Here is a 24,889-nt window from a genome sequence, read left to right as displayed (position 1 = left end):
AGGTGGCAATCTTTAGCCACTGAGAAGATTGCAGCTTTTTTTCCTGAGCAAGCTGCAGTAGCTATGTGGATTAAAGAGTCCATGTAAACTGGATCTTAAAATTATTTTTATGTTTACATTTTTCTTTTTATTCCAACTTTACTGCAATGTAATATGGCACTAAAACACATGGGGATGCCATTGTCATATGTGTGTGGGCATTCAATTAATAGAACACTACACTGCTGAAGGTGGTAGGAAAGGCATAGTTTGCAAGTCAAAAATAGGAGAAAATGGATTTGGACTCCTGAAAGAAGACTCTGTATGGTCAACCCAGCTATATGCACTGTTGTCCCACCATAAATGTCCAGCAAAAGGATATCGTCTAAAGACATTGCCATTCTGTCACGGAATTTCCTGGCAGACCACACAGTAAAAATGACAAATGTCTCCCTTTTACCTCCATGTGAATGGCCTCTTCAGAAGGTAAAACAAGAGAATACATCTTAATCTATGCATTTGCTTGTATAATATGTAGGTAATATTTTTCAAAAACAAGCGTGCACTATAATTGATTTGTTTTTTTTTTGTACGTTAACAGTGACAATATACAGAAAGAACAATAGCTTTTTTAATTTTTAAAATTTTAATCTTCATCTTAAAAGTGCTTTTGCTATCCCCAGCAGCATAGGGATTACAATAAAAAAAACAAAACAAAAAAAAAAACAAATTACCTCGCTGATAGGTAAGGAGTTAACAAAAAAACATTATTTAAACAATCCGTGTGTCAGGTTTATAGATTCTCACAGAATGTGTTAGAGAACATATTAAACAGCATAACAGTAATGGCTAAAGCCCCACCATCAATGTGACATCATCAACAAGCTACAGACCGGTTATAAATGTGACCTCATCAATGTAATGCGAAACATGGGACAATTCCTCCTCCGGATGTTGGGTTGATGTCAGAGCATCCGTGACTCATTTTAACCATGAATAATAGATTTTTTTTTTTTTTGTTAAAGCTGTACAAACCTGTGACAGGTACGGTTTGGATGACAAATTCACTACAAAACAAGTCTGAAAACACACAATTAGAAAATAAAACAATCCAGTGTACACTCACAAATACAGTCATATGTGCCACAAAATAAAATTAGAAAAAGCACAAATTAAAAGCATAACAAAACAAGCTGCTGAAACCTTCTGGCACGGTGAAATTAGCAGGACGCATACATGCTTTTGCAGATTATAAATATTAAACCACACATTTAAGGCAGTATGTATGTTAAAATTAAACCGTTTAACTCCGTAGAATGTCCCTTTAAGAAAAACTGTCCTTAAATAATTGCTGGGGGTCATACCTGCCGAATAGTGTGCCCAGTCCTCTTCTGCGCTAAATGAAAATGTATCTTTCAGTATGCCCTTTTCTTCATAGCTGCTTATAAAATACCAGGTAAGGTATATCTGAGTTCAGTGACGTACATTTAGAGACTTTTTATTAAAAAGTTATTAATGGATTTGTAAAGTACCCGACCAGTAAAGTCAAACAACAAAGTACTTTGGCAACACAGCTAATAAACCCACGGTGTATCTGCTACTAGCAAATTAATCTTTCTATAACAGAGTGACCAGCACTTTGTGTCCACAACACCGCAGTGGTGGGAACGATCTTAGAGAATAGGAAGGCTAGATATGACACGCAAATGACAAAAGTATTATTTAACATCAGATCAGTAGTCTATTTTTATTTTTTAACTAAGCACAGCTTATTCTATGTTCTTGAGAAAGGGATTCCAAAGCTTGAATTTGGATTTGACCAAACAGGACTAAGGAGTGGATGAAGAGATCCTATTTATGAAACCTACTTTATCCTTCATAAATTAAGGCACATTAAATACACACAGACACCTCAGACTTGGACAATACAGCAGGTAATGGCAGAGCAGACTCGATATCTCGCAGCCACTGGTGGAAATTTTCTTCTAAAGCACTGGTCGTGGAGAAAAAAGTGTGAGTTAAGTCAGGTCCTCGTATCTACCGGTATATACAGAAACATCTCAGCGCAGGAGAAGACAAAAAAAAACCAAAAAAAAGACCATCTCAAAATAGACGCAGTCAGTGGTGGCAGGCATGAAGGAGACTAGATATTTACAGTGCAGTCTATTATTGGGGCAATATCGGTTTTCAAATGACCACTGGTTCTCAGAGGTACTGACTTAGCAGGAGGATGGACATTGAAGAAAATCAGTGCTCTCAAAAAAAGAAAAAAAAAAGTTTATAAATATATAAAAAAGTGATAAAGGGGCCAAAGTGCAATTTGAATGGGGGTTTCACTGTACCCTCCCCCTTTGAAAGGCCAGTGAATAAACAATAGACGTTGGGACAAAGTGCTTTGTGGATCTAAGATTAATAATTGGTGAACGACTTTCAAATAATTGCAGTACCTAAAACATCTGAAAAATAAAATGAATTGTTGGGTGTGCAGATATAAAATTGGAATATGAAATCATGTTTTTAAAATGTTGGGCTGATAGAAAGGCTATTGTTTGATGGATTTCATACAGGTCAGCCTCGTTACCACTGCTCTCTGCGTTTGGGATCCTTGTCTCTTTGCTAGTTGTCGCCATCAGTGTTGATGTTGTGTTTATGGTCACGTGGATTTTCTTTCTGCCACTTGTGGTTAGAAGCCTTGTGGTGATTTTTGTTTCTGTCCTTATTAGATTTTCGATCGGAAGAATAATGGTGGAAAGCCTTCCTGTCTTTATTATAGGAGAACTCATCTGGTCCTTGTTCATGATTTCTTGATTCCTTCCAAGGCTTTTTTTCTGGTGATTTCTGGTAAACGTTATAATGGTCATGACTTTCATATTCCCTATGATGTTCTTTAGACATTTTGTGATGTTTGTTAAACATATCTTTTTCATGCTTCTGCTTGTGAAGTTTGTGATCTTGAAGGTTTACTGGCTTTCCATCTCTCTCATTCTGATTGTGGGGTGATGTGTATTTAGCCTTATGACCTTGTTCCGGCTTTCCATTACTCTCAAACGTTGGCTTGTGGTCACCATACTTCTGATGTCCCACCTCTTCCTTGTTCTTTTTATGGCGGCTTTGTGACCAACTCTCATCATATGTATCGTACTTTTTGTGCTTGTAGCCATGGGCATCCCCTTCTCTTTTTTCATTTTGAGGTTTGTAGGTTTTGCGGTCCAGCTGGTGATAATTCTGCTCCTTTTTAAAGTTGGACCCCTTCTCCACATGATGGTAATTTAGTCCCACTTCCTCCTCATATCGTGGATTGAACTTTTTGTGCCCATGTTCATCTCTATCTTTGTGGAAGTGATATTTAGTAGATTTATAATTTTGGGTTCCTTCATGTTCATATTTGTGATCTTTGTCGTCTTGTTTTTCCTGGTAATGCCGATTTGGTGTCCTCTGTTGGTTCTGATGAGAAGGCACATCATTATCCCGGTAGGTTTTTACGGAAGGTTTGTATTTAGAAGTGTGAGGATCCTTTCCTTCCTTGGATGATTTATGTCTGGATTCAGCCTGGCTGTTCTCCATCTGCGCTGGTTTCTTACGAGGTTCTGTGTTACGGTGGTGGTGAGGTTCATGTATGGACGACTTCTTCCAGTGGTCCTTGTCAGGGTCAGTTTTCTTGTGGGCGTCTTTCTTATTGTATCTAGAAAAGGAATTCATTGAGTCCTGCAACATGTTATTAGAGGAACTGCCATTAGCAGAACTGGTACACGTCATTCAACCAAAACCACCAGGAGTTATTCACATCCCACCTAGGACTCTAACATTACTCATGGAGAATAAAATGGTCAATTTCAGACCAACATCAATACATTATGATTTAGTAGGTGGATGATCACAGTAGTCTCCCATCATATGAATCCAGCAGTTATAAACTCTTCTATCGTTTAACCACTTAAGGACAACATGACTGTCTATGCTGTCATACAATGCAGGACTTTAATGTCCAGTGACGGCATAGATAGTCATGCAGGAGTTAAACCTGGTGGTACCCTCTGTCAGTTGCAGCCACAGTAAGTGGCTCTAGACAGACTGAGGGGCTATTAGCAGCATGTCAGTTATCAGTACGGACTTCAGCAGAGCGAATCCCTTAAAAGGGACTACGACTTGGGATTATAGGCAGAATATTGGGTTGGATCAGAGATATACATGTGGGGTATCAATGTACCCAACAACAGTAGCAGAATAAAAATATGTACCACATGCGTGCTCTGCAAACTTCCTTCAAAGAAAACGTGGGGGGGGGGGGGGGGATACAAAAAATTAACTAATTTGACCATGGTTTGTGATAAAATGGTTAAATGAAAAGTGTCAAAATGATGTTAATTACATAGCCTGCCAGAAGTACTTTCTACAAATATATGCTTTTGTGTAGCGACTTCTATTAAACTTGTAATCCCAGCGAGCCAAATTTGAAAAGTTTTAGCTTTAACCCCTTAATGACACACGACATGTGTGACATGTCATGATTCCCTTTTATTCCAGAAGTTTGGTCCTTAAGGGGTTAAACCATAATTCACTCTTTGTACTATATGTTTTAGAACTTCTAAAAATGAATTGAAATCCTAGACACATTGGGCATTTTAATAATCAGGAATAATTAGTGAATCTTTATTTGCACTTGGTGTGTAAAAATCATTGCATATAAAACGGAGGGGTGGGCGGGGGAAGTGTTTTTTTTATTTTTTTATATTTTCTTCCTATTTACTTTACATACAAAGTATCAAAAGAAAGCTTTATTTCTCCTTAAAAAAAAAAAATGATATAATTTGGACAGGTGTACTTAAACAGAAAGGGGGAAACTGTGGTAGAATTAATGCATAGCTAAAAATGCAAAAAAAAAAAAAAAAAACCTTGGCCACAAATGCGTGGCATCTCAAAAAATCCTTAAGTGGTTAATGTTGCATATATGTCTCCCTTAGCTACTTGAATGTTCTACACTCACTTTAATTAGTATAGAAGAGGTCACATCTATGGTTATTAACTACTAACATAAGAATGTACATAATGTACTGATACATCAGTCCTGTAAATGCGTATGAAGCAAAAAGGTTGAGATTTTTTTATTGCTCTGAATGCCTTAGGGGAGTTTTAGAGCTAATTTTATTTAACTAAATAGTCAGACTTTGAAACAAGCAACAAAAGGGGAAAGTCTGAGTTGTATTCATTTATTGAGGTTTAGTTTAGCTCTTTGTACTTTTATCAATCAGTGGTTTGGCCAAAAGAAGAGCAGGGGGTCACACTCACCTCTTCTTCTTAGTGGCTTCTTCACCAAAGAAATGGATGTAGACATACTTCTCAAAATCGTCCACTGCATCATCACTTCCAGTCTCCTTCTTGGCCAGGTCTTCAAGGAAATCTTCTACATCGTCCACAAAGTCCCGGAAGCGAATTTTGTCATGAGAAAAGACAGGCCCCTCAAAAAAACCATCAAGAAGTGGGATAAGTCCTGGCAGGTGATCAGAGAAATTGGTTTTGGCCAAGTAACTTTTAAGGAGGTCTTCAAACTGCTTCCTTTGAACTGGCTTTAGCTCCAAGTTAAAGAGATCAATGCCATCTTTCCGTGCACAGTCTTCCAAACCTGAGCATCCCTCTGGGATACGGTACTGGTGATCTGATAACTTTTTCCAGAACTTGTTGTGTTCATGGTGTCTGTGGTGTGAGTCCTTCTTGTGTTTTTTTTCCCCTTGCTCCTTTCTCTTATGGTTATCCTCTTCTTCTTTCTGAGCATGAAAATCCTTTTGTCCCTTACGAGGATGAAATCCACCTTCAGTCTCTCCGTGGTGATGCTTTGAATGTTTTTCCTTCCAGTTTCTCTCTGTGTTCTCATGAGAATGATGAGCAGAGTCGGAGTGCCTTTGCTCTTGGATTTTCCCTAATTCTTCCACAGTGCTCTCCGTTTGGAGTTCTTTCCTCTGTTGCTCTCTTTCCCATTCCCTGTGCTTCTTATTATGCCATGGCTGCTCCTTCTGCTCTTCACGATGCTCATGCTTCTTTCTCTTCCACTCTTCATGCTGAGGTTCCTTTACCTCTCCTTCTTTCTGTCTTCGACCATGATCCTTCCCAAACTTTTTGAACTCTCCTGCCGATATGGACATATTGGAAGTTCTGCTCTGTCTCTCTCCCTTCTTCCACTCTTTGTGGCTGTGATCCCCAACTTGTGCCTTCCTCTTCTCTGCATGCTCTACATAGGTCTTCTCCCATGTCTCTGACCTTTGTACTTCCAATGCCAAACGACTACTTAAATCTGAAATCTTCCCCTGCAGTTGCTGTTCATCCACCACTAAGTCAGGGGTGTCTTGCTGTGTAGTCAGACTTTCCAAATCTCGCCTGATAGAGGCCACTAATGACCGTTGTTTGTCCAGTTCCTGCCTAAGCATCTGAGATTCTGCCACCAATGTCTCTTTCTGTGTCAAGAAGCTTTCAATCTGCTTCCTGGAAATGTCTAGTTCTTCTTTCAGCTTTGTGTTCTCTAAAACCAACTGTTGACTTTCGAGACTATTGCCCTCCAGGGTCTCCAATTTCTCCTGCAGACTCTGTAGCTCTTCCTGAGCAGACAAGTGGGCTGTCTCCTCCTTCAGCAGCACATCCTTCAGTCTAATATTCTCTTCTGACAGTCCTTCATGCTGGGGGCTTGGAGAGACCCGTTCACTTTCACTGATATTTAACAACGATTCAAGTTCCTCTTTCTGTGCCTGAATAAGAAGAAACCATTAATTTTTAGCTTTTCGTTTAGTAATACATAGGGATCTGAATAAATACCTGGGTACAGTACTTCTCCCCACGCCCAACCATAGAGTGATATACCTGGAGCTTAGCCTGCATATGCCGAATGTCTTGATTCTCTTTGGCCACTTTGTCCAGAAGATCACTTATCACCTTGAAACTTCCAGGATCCCCTGAAAATTGTGCAGCATGTTTTTCCATCCAATCCTGAGGAGAAATATATCATATGACCCAAAGTTGACTCTCATCCAACCAACATTCTAGCAGCTAAGTGCTTGCATGAGATGCCAAGAGCTTTAGCAAGGTTAGGGACCTTCCTCATGCTACATTGTAATCCGATGTTCATTCTCCTGTAACAGTGTTTTATTTCAATAATCAACGCCTCTCTACCACTTTAAACTGTCCTCTACCCTCCAATCTGTTATTAGTGTCTCTTTTAACTATATCCCCATCCTTGAACTCTCTTCAAATTTCCGTTATATACAGTTCCCTTCCTACACGATTTCCGGTCTTTCAATCTTTTCCATGTGCGTACATTGTCCTCAATCTACGATTCACTTACCACTCAATAAGGTGCCCTCCACTCCAGTATACAAAATCCTCTTTCCTCCCTGCCTGGTATACACTTTAGATTATCCTGCACATCTTGGTGGGATCTCTTTCTGGCTTTGCACCTACTCCAAAAAGCTCTACTCTAGATCTAATGCCAAGACAGAGGACAGAACGTGGGTTTAGATATCTGTTGATTAGGAGAGAACTTTGCGACACGTTGTTGTTTGAATATGGGCTGGTCGCTTAGGGATAAGACATTAGTGTTCTGTCCTGCTCACCTGTATATCAGCAATGGCTTGTGGCTGCCCATCTTCTCCACTCACGCTGCGCGTTATTACCGTCTGTGGTGAATCTATACAGAAAGGATCAGCATATATTTATGTAGACATATAATCTGTGTTGTCAGACTATAGTTTCCTCATCCAGTTAACTGTATAAATTATGCACCCCTTCCTTTCTCTACCATTACCACTCAGTATTGAGCTCTACAAGCAGTCCAAATTGTTTTGTGTCTTTCCTATGGAAGGACGCTTTCATCAGAGAATCTTAAAACACAAAAATCCCCACTATCTACACAAATCTGTACACATCCGAGCATTGAAGCAGGTAAGGTCCCCCCCTCTGATCTCCTGCCTTGCAGTATAGTAAGGAATACACAATCACTATGCCAGCGTTGTGATTTAAAAAAAAAAAAAGTAACTTTTTTTCCCCCATATTTGTTTCACTTTGAGTTACACGTTTGTACTCACCTTCCTCTGTCCCAAATCCCCCTGTGAACAGAAGAGAAGGATCAGAAAGTCATTAAAAGAAATATCACACTGCGTCATATTATCTAGATAGACTGCAAACTCTTGGACCCCAATTTTTTTTTTTTACCACTTTATGATCTAACAATTTCTCTTTATCACCATCATCATCTGGAGAAAGTTTATCGTTCTGCCATAAAATCTACGAACAAAATATTTGCTATCAAGGAACACACTAATACTAAAATCAGCAATTGAAGGTTAGCGGAGGAATAGTAAGTTTAGGGTACAGAGAAGGAAGGTATTAATTACATGTTGTTCAAATAAAGTCCAAGAAACAAATGGTAACTTTTAATGTCTGCTTGCTAATGGAAGAAAATGGGGAAGCTTGAGATATTGGCATACAGTAATGGTATGATAGAACTGGGATTACTGAGACTTGGTGGGATGAAACACTTGATTTGGCTATTCATTTGAATGGATATCATTTTGGGGGAAAAGATTAGGAAAAAAAAAACACATTAGAAAAGGAGGTGGGCTTTGTCTTTATAATAAACAGAATTTGAAGCCACGTGGAAAATAAATTGTATGCAATGATACAGGTTAGGATGTGGAAGCCTTAAAGGTAGAAATATGCAGAGGAGGAAACAGGGTATATCCCTTAAAGGATCACTATAGTGTCAGGAAAACAAACTCGTTTTCCTGACACTATATAACCCTTAGGTCCCCCCCACCTTCAGGGTCACCATCCCGCTGGGCTGAAGGTGTTAACACCCCTTCAGCCACTTACCTTAATCCAGCGCCGGGCTCCTTTGGCACTGGTGACCTCTCTTCCCCCGCAGACGTGAGCTCCCGGGTGGACGTTCTTTCCTATGAACGTTCTGAGCGCTGAATGCGATTTTCGCATCCAGCGTGCAGAAGCGCCTCTAGTGGCTGTCAGGAAGACAGCCACTAGAGGTTGGATTAACCCTGTAATGTAAATTCTCTGAAACTGCTATGTTTACATCTGAAGGGGTAAACCCTGGTGGACCTGGCACCCAGACCACTTCATTGAGCTGAAGTGGTCTGGGTGACTATAGTGTAAGTAGGAATATAGTACAAGCCCCCAAATATTAATAGTGATAGGGAGGAGCAACTACTATCTCAAATAAATAAGGCTGCATAACTGCGTGATTTTAATTATCCAGACATTGATTGGGCCAGACGAACTAGTAGTTCAGTTAAGGGAACGGTAATTTCATGTCTGAATTAGTAGAAGCGCTAACTAGAACAGATGCTTGTCTGGTTCTTGTCATAACTAATAATGTTAACTTATTTTCAAACATTCAACTTGGGGAGCACTTGGGAAATAGTGACCATAATATGGTATCATGTGAGCAGACCCGACACCGCCTCCTCCAATGTCAATCTCTGGAACAGGATAAAACACAAACAGTGGACGGGCACCGCTAATCTACTGAACAGCAAAGTAGCTTGACACGACCAAAGAACAGTGGATACTAATTTACCATGTGACGAGACGTTGTGTAAAGAAACTTCTGTGTTATTGGTTGTAAACCGATATCTAATCTATCACTATACATTTTTTGTTTTCTACTTAAAAAAAAAAAAAAACTGAAATAAAGAAAGATTGTAAAAAATAAATAAATTATTATGGTATCATGTGAGATTAATTTTTTGTAATTTTTTTTTTTTAATATGTTATGTACAAAAACACTTAAATTTCAAAAAAGCTAAATCACTGGGATAAGGGTATCTTTACAACTAATCGACTGTCAGGAATTATCCACTGGCAAAAACACAGAGGATAATTGGAAGGCCTTCAAATAAATAAATAAAAAAAGTACATTTCTCAAAACATACCATTGGGTAACAAATATAAAAGAAGCAAATTGAAACCAACGTTGGCTTAGAACAAGAGTCAGTCAAATGATAAAAGATAAGAAAAGGGCATTCAAAACATTTAAAATTAGATAGCTCAACTCCTTCCTATAACAAATATAACTACCAATAGGGCTTGCAAAAGAGCAAGTAGTTGGGTTAAACTTTAAAATAAAAAACTCAATAGCCAAGTCCTTTTCGTGTGTTGTTATCCCTAATTCGCTTCCATTAAGGGTATACGTTGCTTGTGTATTCTTTACGCCGAAGTGCATAACTTTGCATTTTTCAACATTAAATGTCATCTGCCATTTGAGTGCCCAGTCCTCCAGTCTATCTAAATCCCTCTGCAGCAAAGTAATATCTTGCTCACATTGTATTATTTTACAAAGTTTTGTGTCATCTGCAAACACTGAAACATGACTTTCTATGCTGTCTTCAAGATCATTTATAAACATGTTAAATAGAAACGGTCCCAGAACAGACCCCTGAGGGACACCACTTGCCACCTCTGTCCAGCTTGAAAATTTACCATTAACGACAACTCTTTGTACTCTGTTTTTAAGCCAATGTTCTACCCAAGCATTTTCATCTAGACCGATTTCCTTGAGTTTGAACACTAATCTATTGTGGGGAACTGTATCAAATGCCACACAAACGGTTATTAGTAAAACTGAAATCAGTTGGTTTAGACAAAAAAATTGCATTATTGGATAGAACAGTGGCTTACAGATAGAGTACAGAGCATAGTTGTAAATGGAATGGTTTTAAATTGGATAGAAGTGGTAAGTGGAGTGCCTCAGGGTTCTGTCCTGGGTCCATTTCTCTTTAATCTGTTTATATATGATCTTGAAGTGAACAGTAAAATACATTTATTGGTGTTTGCAGATGACACAAAACTAGGGCAGAAAATACAGTTTGAACAGAATATAACCTCTCTACAGAGGGATTTGGAAAAATCGGGGGACTGGGTAAGGCAAGTGTCAGGTGAGATTCAATACAGAAAAATGCAGTCATGCATTTTGGAATAAGGAACCAACAAGCCACTTCTACATTGAATAGGCAACAGTATGCAATGCCGGTCTGCCTTCGCAAAAGCTAGTAAGGTGCTTTCGTGTATTAAAAAAATGTTGCCTCTTTATAAATATATAGCAAGACCCCACCTTGAGTATTCAGGTCAATTTTGGGCAACAGTATTAAATAAGGCTACTGCAGAACTAGAAAAAGTGTAGAGGTGAGCTGCAAAACTAGTAAAGGATGTAAAACACTAGTTATATGGTAAGGCTATAAAAAACTGGAATGGTTTTCTTAGAAAAAAGGCACCTCAGAGGGGGTATGATAGCACTATACAAATACATACACGGGGTCAGTACAAATTGCCATGTGCTAACCTGTTCATTAGCAGGAATATACAACAGACAAGAGGTCACCCATTGAGACTGGAAGAAAGGCGTTTTTACTTACAGCAAAGGAAATGGATCTTTACAGTAAGAACAATAAAATATGTGTAATTCTCTGCCTAAAGAGGCGGTGTTATCAGATTCTATAGATGTGTTTTAAAAAAAGTTTGAATGCTTTTTTTTTTTTTGCATAAACAGAATTATTCAAGGATATCATTGATAGGTTTGTAAATAGGTTGTTCATCCAAGGAGAAATCTGATTGACATTATGGAGTAAAGAAGGTTTTTATTCCATCTTTTTGTGGCATAATTTTAAATAACTGGCTACAATTGTTTTTTGTTTTTTTTTGCATTCTTTTGGATCAACAGCATAAAAGAATTGGCTTCACTGCTTAACTTTTTTTTCGACCTAGATAACTATGTAATAGGATTTGCTGCCTAAGTGTGGTGGTGAGAGGCTTACTAATCTTTTTCGAAGTGAGCAATGATGGATATTTTACTCTAGTATCTAGATGTCCTTTGTTTATGAACATAGAATGGGATTTATCCGCTTATACATGTTCAACTTGGCTGCTGAAATTATTAGCAATTCCATTTGCATTTAAAGTACCACTATAGGCACCCAGACCCCTTCAGCTTAATGAAGTGGTCTGGGTGCCAGGTCCCTCTAGTTTTAACCCTGCAGCTGAAAACATAGCAGTATCAGAGAAACTGCTATGTTTACAATAGGGTTAATCCAGCCTCTAGTGGCTGTCTCACTGACAGCCGCTAGAGGCGCTTCCGCACTTCTCACTGTGAAAATCACAGTGAGAAGACGCCAGTGTCCATAGGAAAGCTTTGAGAAATGCTTTCCTATGGGCTGTTTGAATGTGCGCGTGGCCATTCAGAGCTGACGTCGGAAGAGGGAGGAGAGTTCCCCAGCGCCACGGGAGCCCGGCGCTGGAGAAAGGTACGTGTTTAACCCCTTCTGCCCAGCGGGAGTGGGACCTAAAGACCCTATAATGCCAGGAAAACAGGTTTGCGTTCCTGGCACTATAGTGGTCCTTTAAGTTATTTAGCTATGTTTAATTCAATTTAATTGAAAATAGTTTTACAAGTTTATTTTTTTTTTTTTTTTTTTCATTCCAACGGTTTTTATTAGACAGGCATGGACATTTTACAAACATGTTTTTTGTTGCGGACATGAGAATGTCAAACGGGTAGGCATCAAATAAACACACATTGTTTGAAAGTAGTAAACAAGCAGAGTCAAGTTATGTCCGATAATAAGATGGCAGTTAACGCATTTTAGACACATTGAGTAGGTTGACAGTAACGCTGTCGAAGTAAAGGTCTCATAACTGTAATTATTAATACTGTAGCTTAATGTGAGCACAGTTTTATAAGTTTTACAATAGATTAACCTTCCAGATTGGACCAATAGCCAAACTAAACTAGTGTGACATTTATACGTAAAACAGTTGTACGTTAAACTAAGGAGAGCGGATATTAACGTGTGACATGTTCACTATTGTAGTATATAAGAACTTGGTAAGTGTTAGAGGACATGTAACAGGTTTGCAAAAACGGTGCATCGGTGCCTACGTAGAGGCATAAAGCATCAATCAATCAAACAAGAGGAGACTTACGATGTATTTCGTAGTGGTTGCGGCCTCACTAATGGAGATCATTGCTTAACATTTGTCAAAGAACAGTTTACCCACGCAGGGGTAGTGTGGTAGGGTTGATAGATGGTTTGAGATGCGTTTTTGGTACATCTGTAGTTTTGCAATCTGAGCCTACGCAGAGGCTTATAACGAATTATCCCTGTGAGTTTTGAGGTCGACATTTCGTATCATTTGGTATTGTATCTTTCTCAAGTATTTTGGGTGTGTGTGGGCTCATGGGGTGTCGTCGCTATGGTAATATTGTTTTATGGTATATTGCATAGTGATCGGTGCTGCGTGCGTTCCAGAGGGAGTCGAAGAACCGATGATAGAGTGCTATATTATGTACCTAGGTCGTGTTTCGTAAAGGTGTAAAGCGGTATGTCTCTGGTGGTTGCCTTGTGGGGGTGTCTGTGGTCAGAACCCGTGTTGTGGGGTCCTTGTGTTGTTTCTCTCTATTCGGGGCCGTCTCCGGATTGGGGTCCGTCGGGTTAACTGCGTGTCGTACTAGTTAGGTCGGGGTGGTTCCTTGGGTGTCCTCCCTCCATCTCTCTACTTGGGTGTGGTGCTGTCGTTTGTGTCTGATGGAGGGTAGGACAGTAGGGGGAGGTCTGGTGTGTCATGTGGTACCGCTTGGGTCGGTGGTGGCGTGTCTGTGTTTGTTCTGTCTTTGTGTTTCGTGGGAGGGTATGTCATGTTCCTGAGGGGGTAGGGCTTAGGGGTGGGTTCTCCTCGGGGCGCCCGAGCCCCCGCGTCCCGCCAGCGCCCAGGCCCCCCCTCTGCGCAGCCGGTGCTGTGTGGTCTCGTTGCAGGTCTTCGGGTATCGCCGCCTCGGTCCTCATGTGCCCTGTCTCCGGGTGTGTGTGTCCCGGGGTCCGTGGGCCCTCACCCTTCGTTGTTCATCCATCATGGGCGTGGTCCCGGGTTTTGTCTAGTGGTGAGCCATTGTAGCCAGTGGAACCACGTCGTCAGGTATGTCTGGGGTCTTCCTTTCGCCGTCAAGATCATTTCCTCTATGGTCCTTATGGCTTCTACCCTTGTTATCCAGTCCGTCAGGGTTGGTGTCGTGGTTTTCTTCCAGAATGTTGGGATCAGGCTGCGTGCTGCGTTTACCAGATATGGGGTGATCGTTTTTTTGTAGGCAGGGGGCTGTAGAGGTGTCAGATGTAGTAGGTAGTGTTCTGGTGTAAGATCTACGGCGTTGTCTGTGAGCGTCAGAACTACCTGATGGATATCATGCCAGAAAGGTTTGATCCGCGGGCATGTCCACCAGATGTGGTAGAGTGTGCCCAGTTCAGTTCCGCATCGCCAACATTCCGGTGCGCTCGTGTCATACATAGAGGCGAGTTTCTCCGGTGTTTTATACCAGTGCGATATCATTTTATATCCCGATTCTTGGAATCTAGTGCTTATGGAGGTTTTGTGTGTCATCGTGAATGCTGTGGTCCATTGGTCTTGGGTCAGCGGATGCCCAAGATCTCTTTCCCAGTATCTGGTAAAGTAGGGAGGTCGGGTGTCTCCCTGCGGTGTGGTCAGTAGCCGGTACAGGAGTGATATTGCATGCGGCGTGGGTGTGTCTTGCGTGCAGATGGTCTCAAACGTGGTCAGGGGTCTAGCTGCCGAGGGTAGGTTGGGGGTTCGCTTCAGTGCGCTCACCAGTTGGAGGTATCGGAATTTGGTCATATGATCAGGCGGGTTCGGTGTGGGCCTTTCCGTTAACGGAGGGATGGTCCCGTTCACTAGGACGTGGTGTAGCCTGCACGGGGAGGGCAGGCCTAAGTTAGTCAAGGTCCGGGGGTTGTTGAGCATGTGGAATTGTGTTGTGCCCGAGAGGTGGTATAGGGGGGAGATAGCTGGTGCGAGGTCCGGGTTCCCTGCTATCCTTCTCCACACCTTCAGTGTGGCCTCTATTGTGGGGTGTCTGATGTTGTACCTGCTCGTCTGGCCTGGGGGTTGCCATGGGAGCGAGCTCAGCGGGTCCGTTGAGAAGCTAGCTTCCATGGCTATCCAGAGTTTGTCTCTTGTCCCCTGGGTCCATTCAACTATACGCTGTAGGTGGGTCGTCTGGTGGTACTTGGCCAGGTCCGGGAGTCCCAGTCCGCCCTGCGGTTTGGCTTTTGTAAGAATGTCGTATTTTATCCTGGCCGGTCGATTCCTCCATACGTATTTCGTGAAGGCTGTGCGAACCTGGGTCAGGAAGGATTGCGGGATATGTATCGGGAGCGTTTGGAGCACATATAGGAAGCGTGGAAGGACGTTCATTTTAAGAACGTTTACTCTGCCAAGCCAGGTGATGTGTGGTACGTCCCAGTCTGCTAGGTCTTTGAGTACGCGTTCCAGGAGGGGAGGGTAGTTGTGTCTGAACAGGTGGGTTGGGTCCGCCGTGAGCCATACGCCTAAGTATTTGAGTTCGTCCTTACGCCAATGGAGCTGGAATCGTGTTTTGAGGGTCGTGATCAGGGTGCGGTCGCATCCCAGGTGTAGGATCTCCGACTTGGAGTAGTTGATGCGGAGGTTGGATAATGAGCCGTACGTTTCGAATTCTAGCATGATAGCTGGGAGTGCCATGTGCGGTTCTCGGATCGTGAACAGCAGATCATCGGCGTAGGCTGAAATTTTGCTTTCCCCCCATTTGCCTTTTATGCCCCCGATATCTGGGTTGGTGCGGATCGCGTTGAGGAAGGGTTCTAGGCTTAACACGAACAGGAGGGGCGAGAGGGGGCAGCCCTGCCGGGTGCCATTGTGTATGTGAAATGGTGTAGATAATGTGCTGTTCACGTAGACTTGTGCAGTCGGTCCATTGTATAGGGCTTCAATCCATCTCCTCATGTTCGGTCCCAATCCTAGGTGTCGTAGTGTTGCGAAGAGGAAGGTCCAATCTACCCTGTCAAACGCCTTCTCCGCGTCCGTGGAGATCAGTAGTGCGGGCGTCTGTTCGCTCTTGGCCGCCTGTATCAGGTTAATTACTTTGGTGGTATTATCTCTGGCTTCTCTGTTGCTGATAAACCCTACCTGATCTGGGTGGATTAGTTGTGGTAGGGTCGGTTGGAGTCGGAGTGCCAGAACCTTTGCGAATAATTTCAGGTCGGCGTTCAACAGGGAGATTGGCCTATAGCTCGGGCAAGTCATGGGGTCCTTGCCTTCTTTGGGCAGTACCACGATGTGCGCTCTCAGGGTGTGGTGGTCGAGGGACCCCCCTTGTCTGAGTGCATTGAGCATGTTGAGTAGGTGCGGGATCAAGGAGTCGTGGTATGTTCTGTAGTATTTGATCGTGAAGCCGTCTGGGCCTGGGCTTTTCCCATTCTTGGCCATTTTTAGGGCCCGTGATATTTCTTCCGCTGTGATCGGCTCCTCCATGGCGTCGGCCGTGTCTGTGTCCAGTGTGCTGGTAAGGTATTTGGTAAGGTACTCATTTCGTATGTGGGTTTTGGAGGCGTCAGACCCCTCCCCGGTGCCTTCCTGATTGCGGAGATTGTAAAGCGCTTCGTAGTAGGTGCGGAATCCTTCCGCTATTGTTTTCGGTGTGTTATGTGTAGTGCCATTATGTGTGATCTCAGATATGAAGCTTTTTTGTCTGGTTTTCCTCAGTGCTCTCGCTAGCAGTTTCCCGCTTTTGTTACCATATTCGTAAAAAGTCTTCTGCGTTTGCCTGAATTGAAATGCGATCTTCTGGGACAGGTGGGAGTTGAGCTTTGCCCTGGCGTTGACTAGTTGTGTGTATATGTCGTCTGCCATCGTGGACTTATGTTGTTTCTCCAGTTCTGCTACCGCTCGTGCAAGTTCGGCAGTTTCTTGGGTGCGTAGTCGCTTGCGCTGCGCGCCATGTCTGATCAGGACGCCCCTGATCACGCATTTGTGTGCTTCCCATATCTTTTCCGGGGGGGAATCCTGCTCGCTGTTTGTTTGGAAGAATTGTTCTAGGTGTGTTTTCACGTCTTGGCGAATTAGGGGGTCATCTAGCAGCGATTCGTTAAGTCTCCAGTTCCAGTGTTTCTGGAATGGGGTTGGTGAGGTGAGTGTGATGATGACCGGGGCATGGTCCGACCAGGTCATGGGGGTTATCGTTGCTGTAAGGAGGTCGTCCAGATGGCGGTGTTGGAGGAACAGGTAGTCAATTCGCGAATAGGAATTGTGGGGGGGGGAGAAGAAGGTGTAGTCCTTCTCTAGGTGGTGTAGGATCCGCCAGCAATCTGACAGCTGGTGTTCGTGGAGGTTGGCTTTCATGCCTCTGAGGACATGGCCCGGGAGGGTTGTGTGGCCTGTGGAGGTGTCCAGTTTAGGTTCTAGCGGCGCATTGAAGTCTCCTCCAAGGATTAGTTTGCCCTCACTGAAGGAGTCTAGTAGTGCGAGGGTTTTCGCCAGGAAGGGTTTTTGTCCCTTGTTTGGGAGGTATAGGTTGGCGAACGTGAATCGCGTGGTGTGTATAGTACCCTTCAGGAAGAGGAATCTGCCTCCTGGGTCCGCAAGCTCCTCTTCTTTGCGGAACGGTGTGTCTGCCGCAAAGAGTATTGTGACCCCCTTGGTCTTGGAGTCCGGGTTGGTGGCATGGAAGCTCAGCGGGTAGTGTTTATTTGTGAATTTGGGATGTTTGGTCTTCTGAAAGTGCGTTTCCTGGAAGAACGCGGTGGAGATGTGCAGGGATTTCAGTTCTCTCAGGGCTCTTGCTCGTTTCTGTGGGGAGTTGAGCCCCTTGGCGTTGATCGTGTAGATTCTGAGGCCCGGTTGTAGTGTCCTTTGATGCCTGCAGGAAGGGTGTATCTGAGGGGGGGTCATGTCTGCGCAAACGGGCGCGCGGGCCGGCCCAACGCCCCGCGGTCTTGGAAGGGGGGGGAGGGTGGGAGTGTGTGTGCTGAGTGGGGTCTCCCACGCACGCCCGGCGGGTCCCCTCTAGTGGTCTCCGCCGGGGGCACGCGGGGGAGCGTAGTGTTGGTGCGGGGGTGCGGCGTGCGTTTAGTGCGTGTGCTGTGTAGCGTAAGGGTGTTAATGTCAGCTGTCTGGTGTGGTTTGTTTCTCCCTTGGTCGGGAGAGGGGTTAGGGATGGTGGTTGGGGTGTCCAGTACACGTGGGTTGGTCGGAGTTTCGTGTGGGTTACCTAGGTGTTTCCTTTTATCTGTGTCGCTCTGTGGCTATGGATGCTGTGGCTGAGTTGGTTGAGGTCGTGTGGGGGGGGTGCGCGATGTGCGCGTGGGAGGTGTAGGGTGGATTTGGGGTGTTCTGGAAGTGTCTCCTGTTGCCTGTATTCCCCCTTTGTGTCAGTAGAGGGGTCGGTAGAGACGGTAAAAAGGGGTGGTCTGCCTCTAGGGCGGGTCTCACGTAGGGATTGCGAGTCCGGTGAGCTCGTCCTGTGGGAGGGCAGTAACCCGTGGGGGTGTGGGTGGTGAGTCTCTGCTCTCTGGCAAAGTCCGTGGGTGGTTGATTCGAACAAGTGTTGGAGGTGTCCGAGCCCTGCCGTCTGGGTGAGTGCAAGTAATACAGAGGCCTTAAATAGCCAGTAAGAGTACAATTTATGTAACAACGGTCGCATGCAGCCTTAACAATGGATAGTGAAACCCCTTTATCCAGGCAGTGTCGGTATAGACATTTAGCGATAAAGGTCCATGTTGACCTTAACATTTGGCAGTTAGTAGCCATTTATCCAGGCGTCGTGGGTTGGACGTTTAGTTGTGCAAATCCTTTTCAGCCTGAGTCTGTAGTAGTCGGTTGCCATGGGTCTAGGCTTTGTCAGTCTAATTGATGAGCGGTAGATGTCCGCGGAAACTTAGCACTTAGCAATTAGTGACCAGTTTTCTAGGCCTCAGCACTGAGGGCGTTTGGTCTAGCAGGCCTGTGTCTGCTGTATCGTTTGGCAATCAGCTATCGTTTGTCTAGGCTTCGTCGGTAGAAGCCGTTAGCACTAGTGATCCATGGCAGCCGTTACATATAGTGGCTAATAACCTTTTAGCTAGACACATTATAGTAAACTTTCGGTTCTGCAAACCGTGGCATCTTGAGCTATATACAATCAGTTACCTATTATATAGGCATTGTCAGTTTAAACAGTTGGAGGTAATGATCCGTATTAACTTTAACATTTCTTAACCATTAACCCTGTATCTAGGTCTCGACCTTACAAGCTGTTCGTGGCTGAGACCCGTGGCGGTGGGTACCAGTCTTGGCCCCGTTGTCGTACATCCTCTTCCCGTAGCGAGGTCTCGTTGGGCTGGGATCAGTAGTGGGTCGGGGTTGTGGGGAAGGGTCGGGGGGAGGGGTTATGGGGGCAGGTGGGTTGGACGTTTAGTTGTGCTAACCCTTTTCAGCCTGAGTCTGTAGTAGTCGGTTGCCATGAGTCTAGGCTTTGTCAGTCTAATTGGTGAGCGGTAGATGTCCGCGGAAACTTAGCAATTAGCAATTAGTGACCAGTTATCTAGGCCTCAGCACTGAGGGCGATTGGTTGAGCAGGCCTGTGTCTGCTGTATCGTTTGGCAATCGGCTATCGTTTGTCTAGGCTTCGTCGGTAAAGGCCGTTAGCACTAGTGATCCATGGCAACCGTTACATATAATGGCTACTAACCTCTTAGCTAGGCATATTAGGGTAAACTTTCGGTTCTGCAAACCGTGACATCTTGAACTATGTACAATCAGTTACCTATTATCTAGGCATTGTCAGTTTAAGCAGTTGGAGGTAATGGTCCGTATTAACTTTAACCTTTCTTAACCATTAACCCTGTATCTAGGTCTCGACCTTACAAGCTGTTCGTGTCAGAGACCCGTGGCGGTGGGCACCGGTCGTGGCCCCGTTGTCGTACGTCCCCTTCCCGTAGCGAGGTCTCGTTGGGCTGGGATCAGTAGTGGGTCGGGGTTGTGGGGAAGGGTCGGGGGGAGAGGTTATGGAGGCAAGTGGGTTCGGGCTCCTGGTGTCCCCCTCTGAGGACTGCCGGCAGCTCGGGGGGTGAGCCCATGGGTACGGGGTCAGGGTTAGGTCAGGGGGATCCGTCCGTTGGCTTTGAGTGCTGGTATGTCCAGTCCGTTGAGTGTCGTGGGGACCCCTGCGGGGGGGAGTTTGTCTGTCGGTAGTCTAGGTGTCAGAGGGTCGGAGTCGTCCTAGAGTCGTGGGGATGTTGTCATGGTCTTTGTGAACTCCGTCTGGCGGTGTGGTGTGAGTGCCTGTCAGTGGTCCCGGTGTGCGGGTCTCCGTGATTGGTGGGGTTGCAGTCAGCCTTCCCTGTCCGGCATTAATTTCCTCAGCCCCCCACCCCCCCCACCCCCCCAGTGCAGGGAGAATAGTCTACAGAGCATTGCAGTGATACGATACCACGTCCATGTGGGTCTGCGTTGCTTTGCGGCAGTTCTACAAGTCCCATGAAGAGCCCCTTCAGCTCCGGCTTCTGGCTGGTAGGGGGAAGGAGAGAGAAAAAAAAAAAAAAAACCCAGAGCGGGGTAAGGACCCCATAGTCCCAATTGCTAGACATCCAGAGTCTCTGCTTAGTGTAAGGAGGCCGTATAAGCACAGGTGGCCTTCTCGCTGTCGGGGCTGCCATGTGAACCGAGGAAGGGGAAGGTTAGGAGATGGACCGTGGTAGGTTCGGCGTAGCCTTGTCCTGTTCCGTGTAGGTCGTGGCTGTCCTTGTATGTCCATGTCCAAGGGGTAAGGTGCGTTGTATGGTTCGCGGGGCAGTTCTTGTGTTTCTCAACTGGTGCACCCGCCACTGGGGCTCCGTGTATTACTCTTCATGGGCGCCCTGGTGGGGTGGTATTGTATCCCCGACCGGCCCTTCCGCTTCCAACGTGCGGGCCACCGGTCTGCCCAGGTAGCTTTCATTGAGGGGGCAGTCAGTCCAGTCCCTTACCGTGGTGGCCGGCAGTCCCAAGGTGTCCAGGAAAATGGGAACGTCCGCTGGGAGCCGGATTGTGGCTTCCGTGTTGTCCTTGCGTGCCGTGAGCGCAAACGGGAAGTGCCATCGGTATCTTATCTGGTGGTCCTGGAGCAGCGTGGTGATCGGGCGGAGGGCTCTGCGGGTTTGTAGGGTGAGGTGGGAGAGGTCGTTGTACAGCTCCACCGTTTGGCCCTTGTACCGCCAAGACCTTTCCGCCCTTGCTTCCTTCATGATATCTTCCTTTAGCTGAGTGTCTTGTATGTAGCAAATTACATCTCGCGGTGGGACAGATGGAGGTGGCTTTGGGCGGAGGGCACGGTGCGCCCGATCAATGTATAGACGTGCTTCTGGGGGTCTGTGCAGTATGAGGTTAAACAGTGGGATCAATGTCTCCCTTAGGTGTTCTGGGCCTATGGGTTCGCGGAGCCCTCTGATTCTAATATTGTTCCTACGGCTCCTATTATCTAGGTCTTCTACATGGAGCCGCAGGTCAGTGAGCTGCCTGTCATAAGTGGGGTTGGGGTGGTGTACCTGCACTGTGGGGCCAGCATTTTCCAGCGCTGTCACTCTTCCCTCCAAATCTTGCAGAGAGGTGCGCAGGGAAGCAATTTCTGTTCTCAGGGATGCTTTAACCTCCTGCACAGCGGATTGGAGGTCCTCTTTTTTTGGCAGGGAGGAGAATAGGGCATACCAGTCTGGCGTGGGAGTCCCCTGATCTCGGGAGCCGGCGGCAGTGAGCAGGCTGTCTTCAGAGACAGTGGAGCCCGGTGAGGAGGGCGCCATGTTGGATGCCTCGTGGTGTGAGGCGAGGATCCCCGGCGTGTGCAGGTAATTGCGGATGGAGGAGGACGGACCCTCACCTTGCGTCCTCGGTGTGGTGGGGGTCATGGTGCCTCGTTTTGTGCGGCCCATTAGGTCTCTGTTTGTGCTGATGTGAGCGGCTGGTATCGGCAGGGCTCAGAGCGCGGGGATTATGCCGCCATTCTTGTTCGGCGCCAAGCCACGCCCCCCTACAAGTTTATTTTAATCCACTTCCTTTAGTTTCTTTTACAGCGGTTTCTTTCATTTTACATTTTTTTTGTATGTGACTATCTACTTAAAACGGCACTGTCATGGCCGAATACAGTTTTTTTTTTTTTAACCCCCCTCCCGCCTCCACTACATCCAATTGACCCCCTAGTCACGCCCAAATGCCCCTAAGCCCCCCATATTACTATATTATATTATATATTATATTTTTAATCTTTATTTTCTGCCCGATCTATATTCAGGGCGCCGCCATCTTTGTGTGGGTAGAGGAAGTCCCTGTGGGACACGTCATCTGCCCTCACTAGATAGCGCTGTGAGATTCCCGCACATGCCCAGTGAAACACCTGGACATGCGAACGGGAATTTCATCTATTCATTCATTCATCAGACAGACGAATGAATGAATAGAAAAAATCAGACGAACAAACAAACACTGAATATCAGTGTTCGTTTGTTCGTTCAGTTTATTACAAGGAGGGAGCTAACTGCGCGCAGCTCCCTCCTTGTAATATGTACAGATAGAAGCGGCAGGGAGCTGTGCTCCCCACCACTTCCTAAGCCCCCCATGTCCTCCCCCCTCACTCTATGGGGTCAATATGACCCCCATAATAGCATAACGGAGATTAGAATCTCCCCAATACCCCTACTCGCTATACCGCGAGTAGGGGCATGTCCACTAAACAGTGAGCAGGTTGTGGCCCACGCTGTGTAAAATGACAAAGAGCACTCTGATTGGGTGGCTTGAAATCCATCCAATCACAGTGCTCTGTGTAATTTTACACAGCGTGGGAAAGTTCTTTGGGATTTTCCCACGCTGTGTAAAATGACACAGAGCACTGTTATTGGATGGATTTCAAGCCATCCAATCACAGTGCTCTGTGTAATTTTACACAGCGTGGGAAAGTTCTTTGGAATGTGTAAAATGACAAAGAGCACTCTGATTGGCTTAAACCAGCCAATCAGAGTGTTCTTAGCCTAATTGCAGGGCGGGGCAAGGCTTTATAAGCCTTCCCCTGCCCTGCAGAGCTCAGTCTGCGCAGAGCCCCCCATGGGTGAAGATGGATTAATTTTTTAAGCGTCGGGTTTTTTGTTTTTCGTCGGGATTTTTTTTTGCGCTCAAGTTTTTTATTTTATTTTAAATTCGACGGGTATGATGGCTTTTTATTTGGCCTTTTTTGGGGCTGAAAAATTAAGACTTTAGAAAAAAGAAGACGTCAAATGGTAAGTTGAATTTTTCTTTACAGGTTAGTTATTTTATTCCCCCCTCACTATTTTTAGGGTGAGGGGGGTAGGTAGGGGATAGTTTTATTTGGGTGGGTGGGGGGGTGGGGGGTGACTAGGGGCTTGGGACCCCTAGTCAACTTGATTGGGGGGGGGGATTTTTATTTAGGTCCCCCACCCACCGCTCAAGGGTGGGGGTCAGGGGGGAGGACAGTAGGTCCCCCCTTATTGTTTTTAGGGCCCCCACCCACCGCTGAGGGGTGGGGGTCGGGGGGGGGGGGGGGGGAGGACAGTAGGTCCCCCCCCACCATTCTTATATAGGGCATTGCATTACTAATATTATTATTTTTACATGCACGTTCTGGTTAATTGCATTTGTAAGTGGTTTGGTGATTTGAAGGGTTAACTGGGTGGCTAGGTATCATCAGTAGAGAGAGAATTCCTTTAATTATTTCTGCACCTACCTGCCCAGTTAAATTTGCACCTGCCGTTAGTTCTTATATCTATGATTAAATCCAGTATTGTAGATTTTAAGTCTAAATATGATGGGAGCTCTGCAGGTTTCTGGCGTAATGGAATAATCTGGAGTTTTCACGCGGAAGCCTTGTGGATAACGGTTTCATTTTGATTTTGTTTTGTGCTAGCATTTGTATTAGTGGAGCAGCCAACAGAAGAAGTGCAGTCACTCACAATAACTGACCTGAGAATGCCAAGAATCCAATGCCAATCAATGCCAGGGCAGCGATGATGCACTTATTGAGCGTCAGACCAAATCCCCCATCTTCCTCTTGCTCAGCAACTTCCTTGGGAACGGCTCCAACACTGACTGGAGAGGTTCCTCTCAACTTCCGCTTTCTGAGACCCTCAACGTCATCATCACTGCTAGAGCAACTCACTTCTTCCAGATCTTCATCTATGATGAGTAGGACAGCGGAGAGAGTGAATATGTTAAGGGACAGAAAGGAATGGGTTGGGGAAAGTGTAAAGAGGACATGGATGTGTTGGGAGTTACATGGGGGGTGGCAGTGGGGTTTTAATGGCCAAAAAGAGTAGTAGTGATGGAGATGGTCATTTGAGAACAAAGAATGGAGAAGGAAGAGATTTGAAACACAAACAGATAAAAATGAAGAGCTGATTAGTATTGACATATCAAGAATGGTATTAAATACAATGTTGCAACAAAAAGCCAAAAATTGCTCCACTTTGCGTGCAGGGATAAAATCATGGAGAATGAAAAGGACTGCAAGATTCCATGAACAGACAGAAGCAGCTATGAGCCAGAAAGCAATTCTCTGGGGGGAGGTGGGGGGATTCAGTCTGTGGGCTTTTTGACTCTTTGCAGTTCTCTGCCACATTCAATAATCACACTCACACAGGTAGCATAGTGCTGTGTACAGTCAGACGCACACTCACACAGGTAGCATAGTGCTGTGCACAGTCAGACGCACACTCACACAGGTAGCATAGTGCTATGTGTTCCAGTCAGTGATTTTGATTCTATCTGCTGAAACAACACAGGTATCAGCCGGCCAAGTTTAACAATATAGTCTATCCTGAGATATGCAAAATAAAGTTAATTATGAGAAATACTATACTTCGTTACCTGGCTTTTAGATACACACTACAGTGAACAGCCCAGGGAAAACATATGGAGGATTTAAACAAACCAACCAGTATCACAACAAATGACAGTACACAAAAATGTATAAACACTTCACGCAACCGTAGACTGATGAATAAAAATGTAATGAACATTGCGAGAGGATTTAATACAATCCTAAATAGTGTTGATGTGAAAGAACGTGGAATTACTTGTATTT

The 24,889-nt window shown here is 44.9% G+C and overlaps 1 protein-coding gene across 3 annotated transcripts in view; it reads right to left on the bottom strand.

The window, feature by feature from the left end:
* Window positions 1-606: 606 nt before the first annotated feature.
* Window positions 607-24,889, bottom strand: part of PBXIP1 (PBX homeobox interacting protein 1) — a 32,431-nt gene continuing 8,148 nt past the window's right edge. For all 3 annotated transcript variants that reach the window (XM_063439707.1, XM_063439709.1, XM_063439708.1), the window contains 6 exons: window positions 23,770-23,982; window positions 8,046-8,066; window positions 7,575-7,648; window positions 6,826-6,951; window positions 5,266-6,713; window positions 607-3,661 (listed from right to left, as the gene is read on the bottom strand). In XM_063439707.1, the coding sequence (XP_063295777.1) occupies window positions 2,596-3,661; window positions 5,266-6,713; window positions 6,826-6,951; window positions 7,575-7,648; window positions 8,046-8,066; window positions 23,770-23,982 (2,948 nt within the window). In that variant the 3' untranslated portion in view covers window positions 607-2,595. The remainder of the gene's footprint in view (window positions 3,662-5,265; window positions 6,714-6,825; window positions 6,952-7,574; window positions 7,649-8,045; window positions 8,067-23,769; window positions 23,983-24,889) is intronic.

The sequence above is a fragment of the Pelobates fuscus genome, chromosome 13, assembly GCF_036172605.1.
Source record: "Pelobates fuscus isolate aPelFus1 chromosome 13, aPelFus1.pri, whole genome shotgun sequence".
NCBI lineage: Eukaryota > Metazoa > Chordata > Amphibia > Anura > Pelobatidae > Pelobates > Pelobates fuscus.
The sequence above is the reverse complement of the archived record's forward strand: the minus strand, read 5'-3'. Positions and strand labels throughout refer to the sequence as shown.